Source organism: Lissotriton helveticus, chromosome 6 (assembly GCF_964261635.1).
Source record: "Lissotriton helveticus chromosome 6, aLisHel1.1, whole genome shotgun sequence".
Classification (NCBI taxonomy): Eukaryota; Metazoa; Chordata; class Amphibia; order Caudata; family Salamandridae; genus Lissotriton; species Lissotriton helveticus.
This window is the reverse complement of record NC_136067.1, coordinates 1346584750-1346601932: the sequence shown is the minus strand read 5'-3', so window position 1 is coordinate 1346601932 and position 17183 is coordinate 1346584750. Positions and strand designations below refer to the sequence as shown.

Here is a 17183-nt window from a genome sequence, read left to right as displayed (position 1 = left end):
TTCTCAACCCACCTCCACATACATAGGAGGGCATTGGGGATTTCTAACCATGAAGTAGAAGCCAGCCATCATTGCCCAGGGGTGCTCTGAGGTGGTATGAGCTGCCATCCCATGGGCACTTTAATAACAGCTTCCTCTCTTGTCTCGACTGCCTCTTCTAACCCTCACAGGCCTTGCAGGAAACGTGTATGTTTTCTGTATCACTCAGTGTCAAGTGTGTCAATACCAATTTCGAGAACTTCCCCCCTTTCCCACTGCGCCACTGCCAATTCATTTCTCTTTGCGAAAATGCCTCGTGAGTTTATTATTTGAGTTTTATATATAGCACTGCACTTTCAAGACCGGACGGTATCAGAGCGCTTTACAATGGTACAGGTTGCCATCAAAAAAATAAAATGTAAATACATCAATCTAAAATCAGAACAGCTAATTAGAGTTCAACCAACTTGATATTAATTACTCTCTCACCGTGACCGACTGCCTCCGGACCCAAGAAGTAAGTCCCACTGTCCCAAATTTGAAAGGGAGGCGACGGCGCTCGCCCTGCCCGCCATATCAAAGAAGATGGCATGGTGGCAGACTGGCAGTTAACTTCATATTAATTCTTTATCAGCGCACCCCGCACGCACTTCAAGCGCTGCTGCCGCCCGTCTCGTCTCCTCCCTGGCGCGTGACCGCGACGCGTCAGAGGAGCCCAGCGCGCGGGGGTGTCCCAGGGCCGTCATTGGTGGCGCTAAAGATTGACGGCCCTGGGACCCACAAACTGGGTACGCCGCGGCGCGCATCCACATGACACCAGCATCATCAAATGCATGACATCATCACCACCGGTGCGTGCGAGGCGACGTGCTGCAGTGCACACTCACTGTCTGCACTGACTACAGAGTATTTTAAATTTGTAAGCAGGTGCCAACTGCGCACTGTGGCGTGTGCTTGCGGTTGCTTGCACTTTAAATAAAAAGCACTGGCAGCAGAGGTGAGGGCGAGGCTGAGGCTGCACTCCACTGTGCAGTGCAGAGCGAGAGCGAGCCAGCCAGCAGCGTAACTAACCAGATTGGTGTCACCCCAATGTTGGGGTGACACCCGGTGCGGTCCGCACCCCCCGCACCCCCCTAGTGACGCCACTGCTGAAGGCACAGGCCGCCATTTTGTGAAGACCTGGGTGGAGGACCCCCCCTGCAACCCGAGGACCCTCGGGGCTGTGGCATACAGGGACTTGCATTGAAAGCTGGAGACAGGTGTGGTGCAACTGACACCCTAAGGCGGACCGGAGGTGGCTGAAGCGGGCGGGCAGGTGTAGCGTGTATGTGATCTGCATCGGGGCTCACAAGGGGGACAGAGGAGCGGCCTAGTGGAGCAGCGGCCTAGCAGATCTCACCTGGCGACTTTAGCCTAATGGGCCCTTGAGGTGCGGATCCAGGCGAAGCGAACCACGTCTGCAGCCCCGCAGGGTGACTCCTTTCAGGTACTGCGCAGTGGAGGGCCAGGGGCTGCGGCGGATTGCCCGCTATCTCGCGACCCTGCATCAAGCGACCCAGAGACACAGGCACCAGCGCACAGGGATATGTGGGGACCTGCCACCCAGTTACAAGCCTCGGCACCACGCGCTTCTCCCTGAGGGGGTACTGAGGGGCCTAGTGGACAGCGGACACCCGGCGCAAGAAGTAAGAACTACTCTCTCACGGCCACTGAGTGGGCGGCCTGGGGGCATTGTGCGGCCTGCCCTGGCGCTACGAAGGTCGACAGTGTGCGCCGCGTTGGCTGGTGAGCTGGAGGGGAGGAGCGAGATACCTGCACCTCGGCGAGTAAGCCTCCGGGCAGCAAGTGAATTATCCACAACACGAGGTGTATGGACTAGCGTGGGGCAGTGGGGCTCTTGGAGCGGGCCCTCGGCTACCCTGGTCTGGGCTGGAGGGCTTCTCTATGCCTATAAGGACACGCCAGTAGGCACTGTTGTGGAGAAAACAGAGTGGCGGTGGACCAGGCCTGGCAGTGACCTGCGTCTTGAAGGTTGAGGGCCTGAGCGGGTGCCCCACCAGCTGCAGTATCGGACATTGCACCCTAAAGCCACGAGTGGAGTTGGCTGGGTGGTCGCTCTCTCCATCTTCATCGGAGCAGCCACGCACGGAGCACGCGGCATGGTGGCAAACGAGGCACTCGCAGCCTGGCGATGACACGTTCCAGAGGGGTCAAGGCGGATCCGGCTGCGGCCTCCAGAGAGAACACCGTGGTGGCAATGTGGGTGGCAATGTGGGACAAGGCAGGAGCATCGGCCTCCAGTGCGGTGGCACCACAAGCCGAGGGAGATTCGATGCCAGTGAACCAAGCGTTCATGACATCTTTTATGTCTGATCTCAAGTCGGAGATCGGCGCCTTGCGTACAGAGGTGCACTTGTGTGTGCGAGAACTCCGAAGAGAGGTGATGGAATTGGGGGACCAGGTGGATGGGCTGGAAAAAACTGTGGATGCCCGCACGGAGGACCAGGAGCACTTGTGGCAACGTCTCGCCGCTCTAGAAGAACAACACATAGAGCTCCAAGCGAAGCAGGAGGACTTGGAAAACCGGAGTCGCCGGAACAACCTTCGTATCCGGGGGGTTCCTCTCGGTGCGGAGGGGAAGGACATCATGACCTACGTGGCACGTCTCCTTCACGAGATTTGGGGGGACGAGGATGCCTCTCCGCCAGCTTTGGACCGAGCCCACAGGGTTTCCAGGCCCGCGGGGAGACCGGGTCTCCTCCCGAATATCCTAACTAGAGTCCATTTCTTCACTGAAAAGGAGGCTATCCTCAAGGCGGCACGCGCTAAGCCGGATCTCTGCCACGATGGGCACAAGATTCAAATCTTCCAAGACCTGGCTCCCAACACCCTGCGGGGGCGCGTACCCTTCAAGCCTGTGACTGAGAAATTGCGGGACAAGGGCATCTCATATCAGTGGGGCCATCCATTTGCCCTCATCTTCCAATGGGAGTCCAAGCGCAGGGTGGTATGATCTTAAACGGAGGCGGCTCAACTGCTTCGTATGCCGACATCCACGCCGCCCTTCTCGCCCCCCGGTGCCAGAAACGAGTGCCTGCTAAACCATCGTGGTCTACTGTGCCTCGCCATCGGCGTTCACCGCGTGTAGATGAGCAATCGGCCTCTCAGGCCAAGCAGGACATTATCGCGCACGTACGATCCCTTGAAGGGGACAAGGAAGACCTCAACTCACATCCCTCAACTCCATGACCGACTGAGTGCACGCCCATATTGGGCTAAGGAAAATGCCTTTAGGGACCTACGCCTTTGCTCTCAGGTTTATTGATCTAAGTATCGCCCCGATCTATGCCCTGACTCCCTCCTTACAGGGTGGGGGACGCCGGGGTCCCCCTGCTCGACGGACTTGAGGTCGACTGCACCCCTATCCCCACTTGTTCCTGAGGGAGTGACATCCCTGGGCTTCTCCGAACCCTAGGCTGTAGGATACCCAGCGACGGGAACAGAATTACTCGGCCCGGTTGGCCATTGTTGGTCTACTGTCTTTCTCACCTATCTCATCTTGCCTTTCTTTCTCTCTCTCTCCTCTTTACCTACTCCCTACGTGTGGCGGGCGGGCAGCACAGCGGCGCTTGCGTTTCTTCCCAGGCAAGTCAGGAGCGACCCTGCGCGTCCCTTCCTCTGGCATGCGCGGCTCCTTGCAGTGGCTCAAAGGACTAACTAGGGATAAGACCTGACAATGACCCTTCCTTGCCCTTTAAAGGTACTCTCCCTTAACGTCAAGGGGCTTAATTCTCCGAACAAGCGGCGACAGGTGTGGCTATCTCCTACAACACAACCCTGACCTCATACTTCTCCAAGAAACTCATCTCTTGAAAGAAGATGTCCAGCGCATGACACATCCCAAGTATTCGCTCCAAATTTGGGCTACGGCGGCCACCAAAACGGCTGGAGTGGCTATCTTGTGCAGGGGTGGCATCAGGTGGAGGGAAACCAAGGCTCTATGTAGTCCGGATGGGCGTTTTATTAAGGTGGGAGTCGACATTGGAAGGCGCACATATACGTTGTGCAATGTGTATGCACCAAACCAGATGCAGGACTCTTATCTCCGCACACAACTGAGGGACCACATCCCCCAGGGAGACCCCTCCTTGATCCTCGGCGGTGACTTTAATCTAGTATGGGATTCGGGGGCGGACCGTAGTGGAATATCTTTGACTGGGATGGGGGCCATGTCCTCTGCCCTCCGTATGCAGATCACAGACTTGGGCTTGATAGATGTTTGGCGGTATAGTTTACCTGAGGCAAGGGAATTTTCGTTCTATTCCCACATGCACCGCTCGTACTCGCGCATTGATTACCTCTTTGTCGCCAACGCTATGGTGCACGACGTACTGGCGGAAACTATGTCTGATATATCCCTCTCCGACCACGCTCATGTTGAGTTACTCCTGCAGGACCCGGCCGCTGGCCCCCCACCCCCACACCTCGAGATGGTGCCTGCCGCCTAGTGTCCTGCGGGACCCGGCTTATGTGGAAAGCATACGCAGCAGCAACTCGCCCATTTACTCCCTTCGAGCGGCTGGTCCGCTCATTTTATGAGTCCAAGGGCCTTATCTCTTGCACCTAACAGATCCTACAGCACCCTCCCTTGATACCTGCCCATCCGTACCAACGCAAGTGGCAGCAGGCGTCTGACGAGGGAATTTCGACCGCGCAGTGGGGCCGTCTATGGCGTGACATACCCAGGGTTTTTCGCAGTATCCCGCAAAGGGAAAGTGCATATAAAATCCTGACACAATGGTATTATACACCGGATCGCTTGCACAAGATGTTCCCTGCTTCCTCCCCCAAGGGCTGGAGGTGTTTGGCTGCGACTGGCGATTTCATACACATATGGTGGTCCTGCCCACTCTTGACTCTATTCTGGAAAGAGGTTCTAAGTCACATCAAACGGGTCCTTGGTTTCCCCCTGCCTGAGTCTATCAATACGATCCTGCTGGGCATTAAACCGGTCACTTTAAAGGCTGTCACTTGGAAAGATTGGACTATAGCAATGCACATGCTTGGGGCAGCAAAGCAACTCATTGCGCAGTTTTGGAAAAATCTGAGACGCCCCCTATTGACGCTTGGTATGTGCGCTTATGGCATGTCATAACTATGGAGCTTTTTACAGCGCGAATTCAAGCCCGCGACACGCGTTTCACCAGTTTGGCAGCCCTTAGACAAATATCTGTGTAAGGTGGAACGTGCTCGCTATCTACCTACCAAGCTGAGAGCGCTGCGCCTCTTCGAGGATGCTGTCCTCCCGCCTGACCCTGGCAGGTTACTCCCGCAACTGACCCAACCCAATGCGTAACTCCCTCTGTATGGCTCATGATGTCCCGCAACGGCCTGGCTTGCTGGCTCCGCCCCCTTGTTTCTCACCACCGCCCCCCGTTCGCCCACGGAATGCCTTCCTTTACTAATGTCTCTCAACTACCTTCTTTCTTCTTCCTCTTTCCTTCTCTCGTTTCCCTCTCTTTTGGGCCGTGCGCCCTTGTAGTAATGTTAAGTTTTTTAAAGGGCCTTCTGAAGCATCACAACAAGTTGGTCCTGCTTTTCAAGATTTACCACGCGGCTGGCCCGTTCTGGGTTGTTGGCGACATGCTGTGTTTAAAATTATGCATTATTGCCACTCTTTCATCATATAATGCGCGGCCAGCCCTGAATAGGGTTGTGGCGCTGTGTATCGCAGGCCCAGTGTTCGGTTACCACCGTATAAAATAAAAAGATTTGCAAGTAAAAAAAAAAACCTGTCACAACTGCGCCAAACAGGCTGTGTGTTTGGAAAAAGGTGGTTGTATGCTGATGTCACTGAATACTGGGACATTTGTTCGAAGTTTTGCTTGTGTACTCTGCGCTATACACTAGAGGTGAACGGCAGAAAGTGATATTTGCTCACGCGCGTCGGCTCTGTAACATTAGTGCACTCCCAAGAGTGCACGAGCATTGACTATACTATGGAGTCACCTGCATACATATAGCCAAGGCGCTATACATAAAGACAAACTATAGCAACGGAACATAGAAATAACGAGGGGTGCGTATTCGTTGCTTACGAGAAGCAAGGCTGGCAGTAACTGCACCTCTTTTACCCACCGCTTGCAGGTTGTCAAAACCTAAATAAAAGGCATTGTCATTTACAATGCCAATAACTCAAACTCTCACAAATGCGAGACCTATTGCATTGCAAATGCTTGTTATTGGAATGTATTCGGACGAATTTTCATTTGCACTGTAAATTTTAGCTAAGATTTTATTTTTATATTGTTTTATGTATTTCAAGTATGCCCGCGGGCCGAAATAAAGATTCTTTGACTTGATGGTGCCATAAATATTGGTGCAATAGTGCTGTCGGGCAAGGCTCTGCGTTGACGGCTTATCCACAGATTTTTATAGGCTACCCGCAGCGTCTACAGTTTCACTGTTTGGAAGCATATTCCAAGATATAGTTTACCCTCCCTCTTCTCTGCACGAGGGTCCTTAGCCAAAAAACAACCATGCCTGCATCTTCCTTATCCCCAAACTGGAAAGAGACCAGGAAAGAAGGAAAACTATCAGCCGACAGCTCTGATGGTAAAATGATGGTCAAAGTCCTATCCAACAGATTGGAAAAATACATCCTCTCAGTAGTCTACAGAAACCAGGTGGGGTTTGTTCCAGATCCAGAACGTGCACCTCTGAATCCTCTTCGGACGCTATTGCACCGGCAATAGAACGCCCAGATGAGTGCTGAAGAACAGGCGGTCTTACCCTTACAAAACGTTTAGCTGACTGGAATGGACCCATTTGTTTCGTAGGATGGAGAGATTGGGAATTCCACCTGCCACCCTACAGCTGTTGCGGTGGCTGTATAATCTTCTCGCTGAGGTGGGTGGTGAACTGTATTGGATTCTTGTCAATGCCAATTGAAAAAAAAATAGGGGCACTATGCAGGCCTGTCCCCTCTGTCTCCTTTGCTCTAAGTACTTGCTTTGAAATCTCTGGCCGTCGCCCCCCCCCCCCCCCCCCCTGCAGTAGAGGGCATTTTAACACCTGCTGGCAGTATGAAATTAATGTTTAATGCAGACGACATTCTGGCACTTCCAACACTGATGGGCCTTATTGCTGCTTCCTCCATTTTCATAGTATATACAATTAATTGGATTAAGAGTGTGGCAATGCCCATGTCTCCTGTTACCACGGTCTACTCCCTACATGGCCTCCCTTTCCGGTGTAACTGTCTATTTCTCTTCCAGGGGATCCTCATCAATAGTCATAAGCATTAGAATATTCCCGCCCATGTGCGGGACCCCGGAAACACTATATTATATGTGCCCCACATATATATATATACACTCATATATAATATATATCCATATATATATATATATATCATGCAATAGCAGCCAAATAAAGAACAGAGCTGAAATATGCTGTAAGGAATTTCCACCATACATGAGCAATAAGCATTATAAACATGAGAAAACAACACAAGGTTTGTTTCAGAAACTGTTTTAATGCTCAGAAAGCAGTAGAAATTCTCATAACTCACTGGAAGCATAGAAAGCTCCCAGGCTGCATTGCAAACACACAGTCTAAAAAGACTGAAAAGCTAACCTGTAGCTGCATAGCAATAAACTGACACCGTGCCTTTAAGGCACCCATGACCCCCAGTATCCCATCATGCCTCAGGGGTGACAGTTAGGTCAGTTGTTCTTTCCGGCTCCTTCAGAGAAGGACCCTGGTTACACAGCTCCACTCATTTTTCTGTTTTTTGACAGAAAAACTCTTCACTTTTAACAATTTTTTGTTCTTACTTGACATTTAACATCTAGTCAAGAAAGATACTGTCTTTTTCAGTCAGTTTGGTGAACATTTTCTCCTGAGAATGCCTTCACTCTTTGACAAATGTCCTTCTTGTGGCAACAAGAAGGCCAAATCAGACAACCATGACGTCTGTATCCTGTGTCTGCCTGAAGATCATGATCCAGGCACCTGTCCTCATTGTGAACACCTGTCAGGAAAAACTCTAAAGGACAGGGAAAGGATTCGCATTTATGGCCTAGCTCATAGGTCATCAAGAGGAAGATCTCCGGTGAAGAAGGGCTCCAAGAAGACTCATACATCTTCCAGAAAGAAGTCTTCACACCCTTCACCTTCAGCGTCGGGCTCGGCGCTGAGAAAGGAACCACCGGTGGATCATTCATCGTCTAAACTACCGTCGACGGCGGGCTCGCCGTCGAAGAGAAGACCAGGTACGTCAACGACGTCGAAGGATCCAGTTCCATCGTCGAAATCCCCTCCGCCGGTGTCAACCGGGCGACGTCCGACGTCGAGGAAGGGAACTCTGCCGCCGTCAACCGGGCGACGGTCGGCGTCGAGATCCAAGACCCCTCCGCCGTCGTCAACCAGGCGACGACCGGCGTCGAGGGAGGTCACCCGTCCACCGACGTCATCCAGACGACGACCGGCGTCGAGAAGTGTGACTCCTCCGCCGTCGTCGAAGAAACGACGTTCGGCGTCGAGGACAAAGACCCCTCCGCCGTCGACAGGGAAAAGTCGATCGGCGTCGAGGAGGCAGTCTCCGTCGGTGTCTCGTCAGCTCTCGGCGTCGAGGGTGCCCAATACCCCTCCGCCTTCGTCGCACAGACATTCGACGTCGAGGCAGAAAACTCCGTCGACGGTTGATCATCACCGTTCGACTTCGAGAGAAAGACCTCCGTCGACGACTGGACATCGTCACTCGACGTCGAGGCAGAGAGCTCCGTCGACGACAGGACATCGTCGTTCGACGTCGAGAGAAAGACTTCCGTCGACGACTGGACATCGTCGTTCGACGTCGAGACAAAGACTTCCGTCGACGACTGGGCATCGTCGTTCGACGTCGAGAGAGAGGGCTCCGTCGACGGCCGGTACTCGCCGCTGGACGTCGAGACAGGGAACTCCGTCGGCGGCTGATCATCGCCGCTCGACGTCGAGAGACCATACATCCTCGCATAGACAATCAAAGACAAGATTGTTTGATCCGCCGACTCCCCGAAAGCACTTAACGATGAGGGAAGATCGCTCGACGTCGAGGTGTTCAGATGTGGTTATGGTAACGGAGTCAGCTTCCCGTCATTCCCCTTCAAGGTCCTCTGGCTCCTCAACTGCATCTTCGAAGTCCAGAAGTCCTGTGCGCAAATCTCCTGAGCGTCGGACAGACCCGTGGGCGGATAAAGTCAGACTGTCACCTAGATGGTACAGGTCTTTGGACCATTGGAGACATTCTGGTGCTGCAAAACGTATGCAGGACTATGCCAGCTCACAGCACAGGTCTCCTCTTCAGGATCTGGTAGAGGAGATGGACAAGCATAGTCCTCCCAGGCGCAAATCTCCTGTGAGAACACCAACCAGATCTCCCAGAAGGCCCCGATCTCCCAGAAAAGAACCAGAGGATCGAGTCAGGTCTCGCTCTCCTAGACGGGAAGAGCGTTCGAAAAGATCAAAAGAGAGGAGGCACAGTGTTCACCGTAGACGTCGACAAACTCCGTCTACTTCATCTACCTCTTCTACCAAGTCTTCCAAGAGGGACTACTCCCCTACGTTGACGGACAGTCCTACGTCCAGATCCTCCCCAGTGGATGACATTGGCACGTATCTGGATGTCTTGCAAAGAGGAGCTCAGAAGCTGAGCATTAAAATGTCTGTCCCTCAGGTTACAACGACAGTCATTTTCGAGACTTTACACAAAAAAGCGATCTCCCGTCCTCTACTGCCATTAGTCCCGGGGATTATGGATCCTGTCAAGGAGGTATTCCTAACTCCGGCGGCTATCAGAGCGGTGCCAGCCCGCATTCAGAAGAAATACAAACCGGCCTCTTCTGACCCGGTTTTTGTAAGATCTGACCCTCCAGCGGACTCTGTAATTGTGGCAGCAGCGAGGAAGACACACGCAGTTGCCGGTTCCTCTTCAGTCCCACCAGACAAGGACAGCAAGACTCAAGACTCCTGGGGTCGCAAAGTTTGCAACTCAGCTGCTTCGACTCTTAAGGTTTCTAGTGCGGCTGCGCTTCTGGGTCGATACGACAGAGCCTTATGGGACTCTATGGAAAGGTTCAAAGCCAAGCTGCCAAAAGAAGACCAGCAGGATTTTGAAGAGACCGTGACTGAAGGATGTCTGGTGGCGAATCAGATGATAAGCACGGCTGCGGATGGTGCTGTCCTTGCGGCGCATTCCTATTCACATGGGGTTTGTGCCAGGAGGTCGGCATGGTTGCGCCTTACAGGCCTGAAGCCGGATGCTCAGCATCGCATCCTGAATCTCCCCTTTTCGGGTACCGCTCTCTTCGGGGAGCATGCTGACGAGGAAATTACCCGAATGAAGACGGAGCTGGACACAGTGAAAGCGGTGGGCTTGGAGAAGAAGAAAGAATTCAAGCGCCGCTTCAAGTCCAACAGGGGGAGAGGGGCTCAACAGAGGGTTGAAACCCCTCAGTGGTCCCAAAATAAGAACCAAGGGAAACTCCAGTTTCGAGGTAAACCTGGCAGAGGTAGAGGAGGTCATCAACAATCCTCTAACACCACAAGAGGAGGAAAAGCCTGAGCAGTGGCTTCCTCTGGCGCCGTTACCCACTCCAGTGGGAGGAAGTGCTTCACAACACCTGGCAGAGTGGGTCAGCATCACAAAGGATCAGTGGGTGCTGAATATACTGCGCAATGGATACAAACTACGTTTCCGTGCGCCTCCAACGAACATCCCTCCAAAGAGCGCTTACCCTCACCAACTAAGCTTGCTCCGAAGAGAGGTAAAAGTCCTACTAGAAAAAAGAGCGATAGAGGAGGTTCCTCTCGCTCAAAGAGGAAAGGGAGTTTACTCCAGGTACTTTCTTGTCCCCAAAAAAGATCAGGAGGACAAGTTCAGACCAATACTCGATCTACGACTTCTAAACAAGGTCATCATCAGGGAAAAGTTCCGCATGTTGGCTCTTCACCAAATATGCCCACATCTTCAAGTCGGGGATTGGATGTGTTCGGTGGACCTGCAAGATGCGTACTTTCACATCCCTATTGCTCTGCAACATCGCAAGTACTTGAGGTTTGTGGTAGGGAACAAACACTATCAGTACACAGTGCTACCCTTCGGTCTCAAGTCCGCACCACGAGTCTTCACCAAATGCATGGCAGTGGTGGCGGCTTTTCTTCACAAGAAGGGGCTCTTCATCTACCCATACCTGCACGACTGGCTCCTAAAAGGTCCATCTCCAGTGCAGGTAAAACACTGTCTACATCTGTGTCTACTCCAGTTGCACAGGCTCGGCCTCCATGTGAATCTGGAGAAGTCAGTCCAGCGGCCTACACAGTCAATTCACTACCTAGGCTCCGTTCTGGACACAAAAGTGGGAAAAGCGTTTCCTTCGGAGGAGAGACTTTTTTCCATGAACCAGAAATGTGGAATCCTGCTAGAATCTCGGCTTCCAACAGCCCGACAAGTGGCATCCCTGCTGGGTTCCATGGCGTCCTGCATCTTTCTCATCCCAAACGCCAGGCTGAGAATGCGTCCTCTTCAGCAGGCTCTGGAGGATCAATGGGACCAGGCGACAGGTCTTTGGGAGGATCGCATCAAGCTCTCCCAAGCGACGAAAGAGGCCATCAAATGGTGGACACGGAGAAAGAATTTGTTGGTGGGGGTTCGGTTTCACCAGCCTCTTCCAACCCAGTCGATAGTGACGGATGCCTCTCTGCAAGGTTGCGGAGCGCACATGGGTCCGCTTCAAATTCAAGGCCAGTGGTCTGCGCAGGAACAGACATACCACATCACTATGCTGGAACTCAGAGCGGTATTCCTGGCTCTCAAAGCTTTTTTCCCAGCGATGGAGTCCAACTCAGTCCTAGTTCAGACGGACAATACGACCACCATGTTCTATCTGAACAAGCAAGGAGGCACAAGGTCTCGCCCTCTGTCTCGAGAGGCTCAGGCAATCTGGCTTTGGCTCCTCTCTCTCGAGACCTTACGGTAGTGGCAGTACACCTTCCAGGCGAGTTGAACGTAAAAGCAGACGCACTCAGCAGGCACTTCGAAGATCAGCCAGACTGGGTGCTAAACGACGAAGTAGTAGAAGAGCTTTTTCGTTGCTGGGGTCGTCCAACCATAGATTTGTTTGCAGACGACGAAAACTCCAAATGCCACGCCTTCGCGTCCAGGTTCCACCGGCCAGGGACTCAGGGGAATGCTCTACTGATGGATTGATTCAGAAAAGGGGGTGGTGATGAACAGAGTGCCTGAACTAAGCAGACCACTCTTACCCAGTCCAATGATCAGGGCTTGATCCATCACCGTTTTTTAGCTCACTGCACCATCCCAGCTCAGAACTTGGCTATATGCAAATTAGTCTGTTCCTGTCCCAGTGCATGATGGGAACAGGGCAAACCAAACTACCAAGCCAATTCTTGTACTGGGAAGGAAACAGGCTTCCGGGGACCGGTTTCTGCCATTTCAGGCGTCGTCGGCCCGGCTTGCTTGAATCCTGATGGTGCAATGAGCAAGGGACTCACATCCGAGTATACCCTTCCACGCTTATGGTGGACAAAATGATTCAGAAAAGGGGGTGGTGATGAACAGAGTGCCTGAATTAAGCAGACCACTCTTACCCAGTCCAAAGATCAGGGCTTGATCCATCACCGTTTTTGAGCTCACTGCACCATCCCAGCTTAGAATAATAACGGTGATGGATCAAGCCCTGATCTTTGGACTGGGTAAGAGTGGTCTGCTTAATTCAGACACTCTGTTCATCACCACCCCCTTTTCTGAATCATTTTGTCCACCATAAGCGTGGAAGGGTATACTCTGATGTGAGTCCCTTGCTCATTGCACCATCAGGATTCAAGCAAGCCGGGCCGACGAGGCTGAAATGCCAGAAACCGGTCCCCGGTAGCTTGTCTCCTTTCTGGTGAAGAATTGGCTTGGTAGTTTGGTCTGCCCTGTTCCCATGATGCACTGGGCCAGGGACAGACTAATTTGCATATAGCTAGGTTCTGAGCTGGGATGGGGCCGTGAGCTAAATAACGGTGATGGATCAAGCCCTGATCTTTGGACTGGGTAAGAGTGGTCTGCTTAATTCAGACACTCTGTTCATCACCACCCCCTTTTCTGAATCGTTTTTGGCCACTATAGGTGTGGCAGGGTATACTCAGACATGAGTCCCTTGCTCACTGCTCCATCAGGATTCAAGCAAGCCGGGCCGACGAGGCTGAAATGCCAGAAACCGGTCCCCGGTAGCTTGTCTCCTTTCTGGTGAAGAATTGGCTTGGTAGTTTGGTCTGCCCTGTTCCCATGATGCACTGGGCCAGGGACAGACTAATTTGCATATAGCCAGGTTCTGAGCTGGGATGGGGCAGTGAGCTAAATAACGGTGATGGATCAAGCCCTGATCTTTGGACTGGGTAAGAGTGGTCTGCTTAATTCAGACACTCTGTTCATCACCACCCCCTTTTCTGAATCGCTACTGATGGATTGGTCAGGGACATTCGCTTACGCGTTTCCTCCCCTGGCTCTGATTCCGAGAGTAGTTTCCAAGCTCTGCAGGTCGAACATGGAAATGATCCTGATAGCTCCGGATTGGCCGAGGCAGTGGTGGTACCCGGATCTTCTACATCTGTCTGTGTGTCCACACAGACGACTCCCTTGCAGGCCGGACCTGTTGAGCAAGATGAACGGGAGGATAATGCATCCCAACCTCCCTTCACTGAACCGAACAGCATGGCTCCTGAGGTCCTGCAATACGGACATTTAAACTTGCCTCTTGAGTGCATGAACATTTTAAAAGAAGCTAAGAGACCTTCCACGAGAGCATCCTATGCGTTCAAGTGGAAGAGGTTTTTCTTATGGTGTAGGGATCATCACCTTGATCCGACTAAAGGACAGGAGGACGTCATCTTGCCATACCTCCTTTCCCTAGCGACTGCTGGTTTAAAATACGCTTCTATTAGGGTGCATTTGTCAGCCATAGTAGCATACAGAAAATCACCTGATCAGGTTTCTTTCTTTCAGGTTCCAGTGGTTAAGGACTTCCTCCAGGGGTTGAAAAAAGTGTATCCCCCTGTGCGAACTCCTTCTCCTCCATGGGAATTGAACCTGGTTCTATCCAGGTTAATGTCACCGCCTTTTGAGCCCATCCACAAGGCCTCTTTGCAACATCTCTCTTGGAAGGCGGCCTTTTTGGTGGCTATTACCTCTGCTCGCAGAGTCAGCGAGATTCAAGCTCTCTGTGCGAAAGAACCTTATACGGTCTTTCATCACAATAGGGTAGTCCTAAGGGCTCATCCAGCTTTCTTGCCTAAAGTCATTTCTGATTTTCATATAAATCAGTCCATTTCCCTCCCTTCGTTTTTTCCAAATCCTACGACCCCGGCCGAGCGGTCACTTCACTCCTTAGATCTTAAGAGAGTGCTCAAGTTCTATTTGGAAATGACCAAAGGGATTAGGAAAACGGATCAACTGTTTGTGAACTATGGTTCAATGCGAACAGGTTTTCCAGCGGCCAAGAGGTCCATCGCGAGATGGATTGTCTCTTGCATTAAATTGGCTTATCAGCTTGCAGGCAAGCCTTTGTTGCAGTCACCCAAAGCGCATTCCACTAGAGGGAAGGCCGCTACAGTAGCCTTCTTGCACGACATTCCAATGTCGGAGATTTGCAAGGCTGCGACTTGGAAATCAGTTCATACCTTTACGAGACATTACTGTCTCGAGTCTGATTCCAGGGCCGATACTCAAGTAGGACAAGCCTCTTTGAGGAATCTATTTGGTTAGCCTACGGCCTGTACAAGCTTAGTAGTTACTAGGCTTAATATGGTTATTACTGTATTGTTACTCCTTTGCCCGCAGGGAGATGAGGTGAGGCTCGCTATTCTATTCTAATGCTTATGACTATTGATGAGGATCCCCTGGAAGAGAAGGATTAGTTACTTACCTGTAATCCTAGTTCTCTTCCAGGGGTATCCTCATCAAAGTCATAAGCAACCCTCCCGCCTCCCCGGGCAAAGGACATTCTTTAATAAGGAGATATTGTTAACCTATTTGTTACTGGGTTTATTTTCAGTCTCCGAAAAGAACAACTGACCTAACTGTCACCCCTGAGGCATGATGGGATACTGGGGGTCATGGGTGCCTTAAAGGCACGGTGTCAGTTTATTGCTATGCAGCTACAGGTTAGCTTTTCAGTCTTTTTAGACTGTGTTTGCAATGCAGCCTGGGAGCTTTCTATGCTTCCAGTGAGTTATGAGAATTTCTACTGCTTTCTGAGCATTAAAACAGTTTCTGAAACAAACCTTGTGTTGTTTTCTCATGTTTATAATGCTTATTGCTCATGTATGGTGGAAATTCTTTACAGCATATTTCAGCTCTGTTCTTTATTTGGCTGCTATTGCATGTTTTTATATATATATATATATTATATATGAGTGTATATATATATATATGTGGGGCACATATAATATAGTGTTTCCGGGGTCCCGCACATGGGCGGGAATATTCTAATGCTTATGACTTTGATGAGGATACCCCTGGAAGAGAACTAGGATTACAGGTAAGTAACTAATCCTTACTACTTAGTGTTGTAAATTGCATGTAGCCGTACCGCCTTCTGGGACATGAACTTCATGAAAATTATGTGCATGTCGTCTTTTCTTTCTTTCCTTCCATTAAAAAGTGTTTAATTCAACAAGCATAGCTAACTGTCGTACAGGTTTGCAGCGTAAATAACAAACCAGTAACATGGTCGGTCGTAGAAATCACAAATAAAGTAAGTGCTTTTGCTGTGTATGATGACAATTGTGCACCCTATAATTTGTAACAAAAGCACATTTGGATTACATAAGCAATTATGAAAAATGTAGAGGAAAGAAGATGCAAAATAGGATCAGGATAAAAGAAGAATAGTGTGACAGAGAGTAGAGATACGTAAGGATATGCCTCTTTTTGCATGATCAACCCTAAAGTTTTGGACTGATGCTGCTGGTGTTTTGACTCTGAGAGTGCACTGAACCTGCTAACCAGACCTCCGTGCTAGTGTTGTAACCCTTTGCAAAATGTATGTTGAATTGCCTACCTCCTAATTTATGGTACCAAGGTACCCAGGGCCTGTAAGTAAAAGTGCCCGCTGAGTACTGCAGCAGTGCTTGTACCACCAGGAGTGTGACGAACTACAAAATGGCTTGCAGCCTGCCACTCCAGTCAGGAAGAGCAGTTTTAAACTGCAAATTCGACTTTGACCTTTAAAACAATGGCAAAGGCCACACGTCCACTAGCGTGATGCTGGATCTTTCTTGTTTGTGTAGTGTGGTGATTAGTAATAACACTGTACTCTATTCTTTTTCACAAAGCAAGTTTTTAAAATTACCATCTTCATATTTTGCTGAGGAATTTTAGGTATTGGTTTTTTCCCTTTATGGTGATCTTGAGACTGATTTCCTTAAACTATTTTCTAGGAACATAGTGTCCACAGTTAATCTTGGCTGTAAATTGGACCTGAAAACGATTGCACTTCGTGCTCGAAATGCAGAATACAATCCGAAGGTAAGATGATTTCTTTTTTTTTTGGGGGGGGGGGGGGTCACAGCTGCTTTAGGCATTGACACAGGTTGAATAATCCTAAGGTTAATATATAAACAGTGCGATATTCAATTGTGAGATTTGGGGACAGGCATACTTTGGGGTTCCACTAAACTAAAAAAAATCAGGATAACCAAAGACCTGAATGAAGCGTGAATTGCAAGGTTTCGTTCACAATTATAAGTTCATTAAGTTTACTTTGTTTGATTAAAACATTTGAATGGAAAAGTTATTTAGCACACCGTCCATACACCCAGAGACATTACAAATACATTTATGAATAAACATTTACAACTTCAACTAGGTACCTCGCTCTACGAGGCAGATGCAGGAAGCTAAAACCATTTGTCATACTAGAGAGGTGAAGCTGAAAAGGAAAACTTTGAAACCCTTCCACAAAGCAAAATGGTTAAGGGTAGATGTCAATAAGCAAGATGATGAAGTCTGTTTTTTTCCTATTAGGTAATAGAGTTCAAGGTAATGTAGTCACCGAAAGGCAGTGAGATGCCCCAAAATGTGTCCTCTATGATGAAGGCCAAGAAAAGGGCAAGCTGCAATGTTCTGTATCACTTGCTTCTAGAATCTAAGGGCCAGA

At 50.4% G+C, this 17183-nt stretch overlaps 1 protein-coding gene across 2 annotated transcripts in view; it reads left to right on the top strand.

Moving 5' to 3' along the window:
- Positions 1 to 17183, top strand: part of TBP (TATA-box binding protein) — a 318951-nt gene that overhangs the window by 129599 nt on the left and 172169 nt on the right. For both annotated transcript variants that reach the window (XM_078649079.1, XM_078649080.1), the window contains one exon: positions 16465 to 16552. In XM_078649079.1, coding sequence (XP_078505205.1) covers positions 16465 to 16552 — 88 coding nt within the window. The remainder of the gene's footprint in view (positions 1 to 16464; positions 16553 to 17183) is intronic.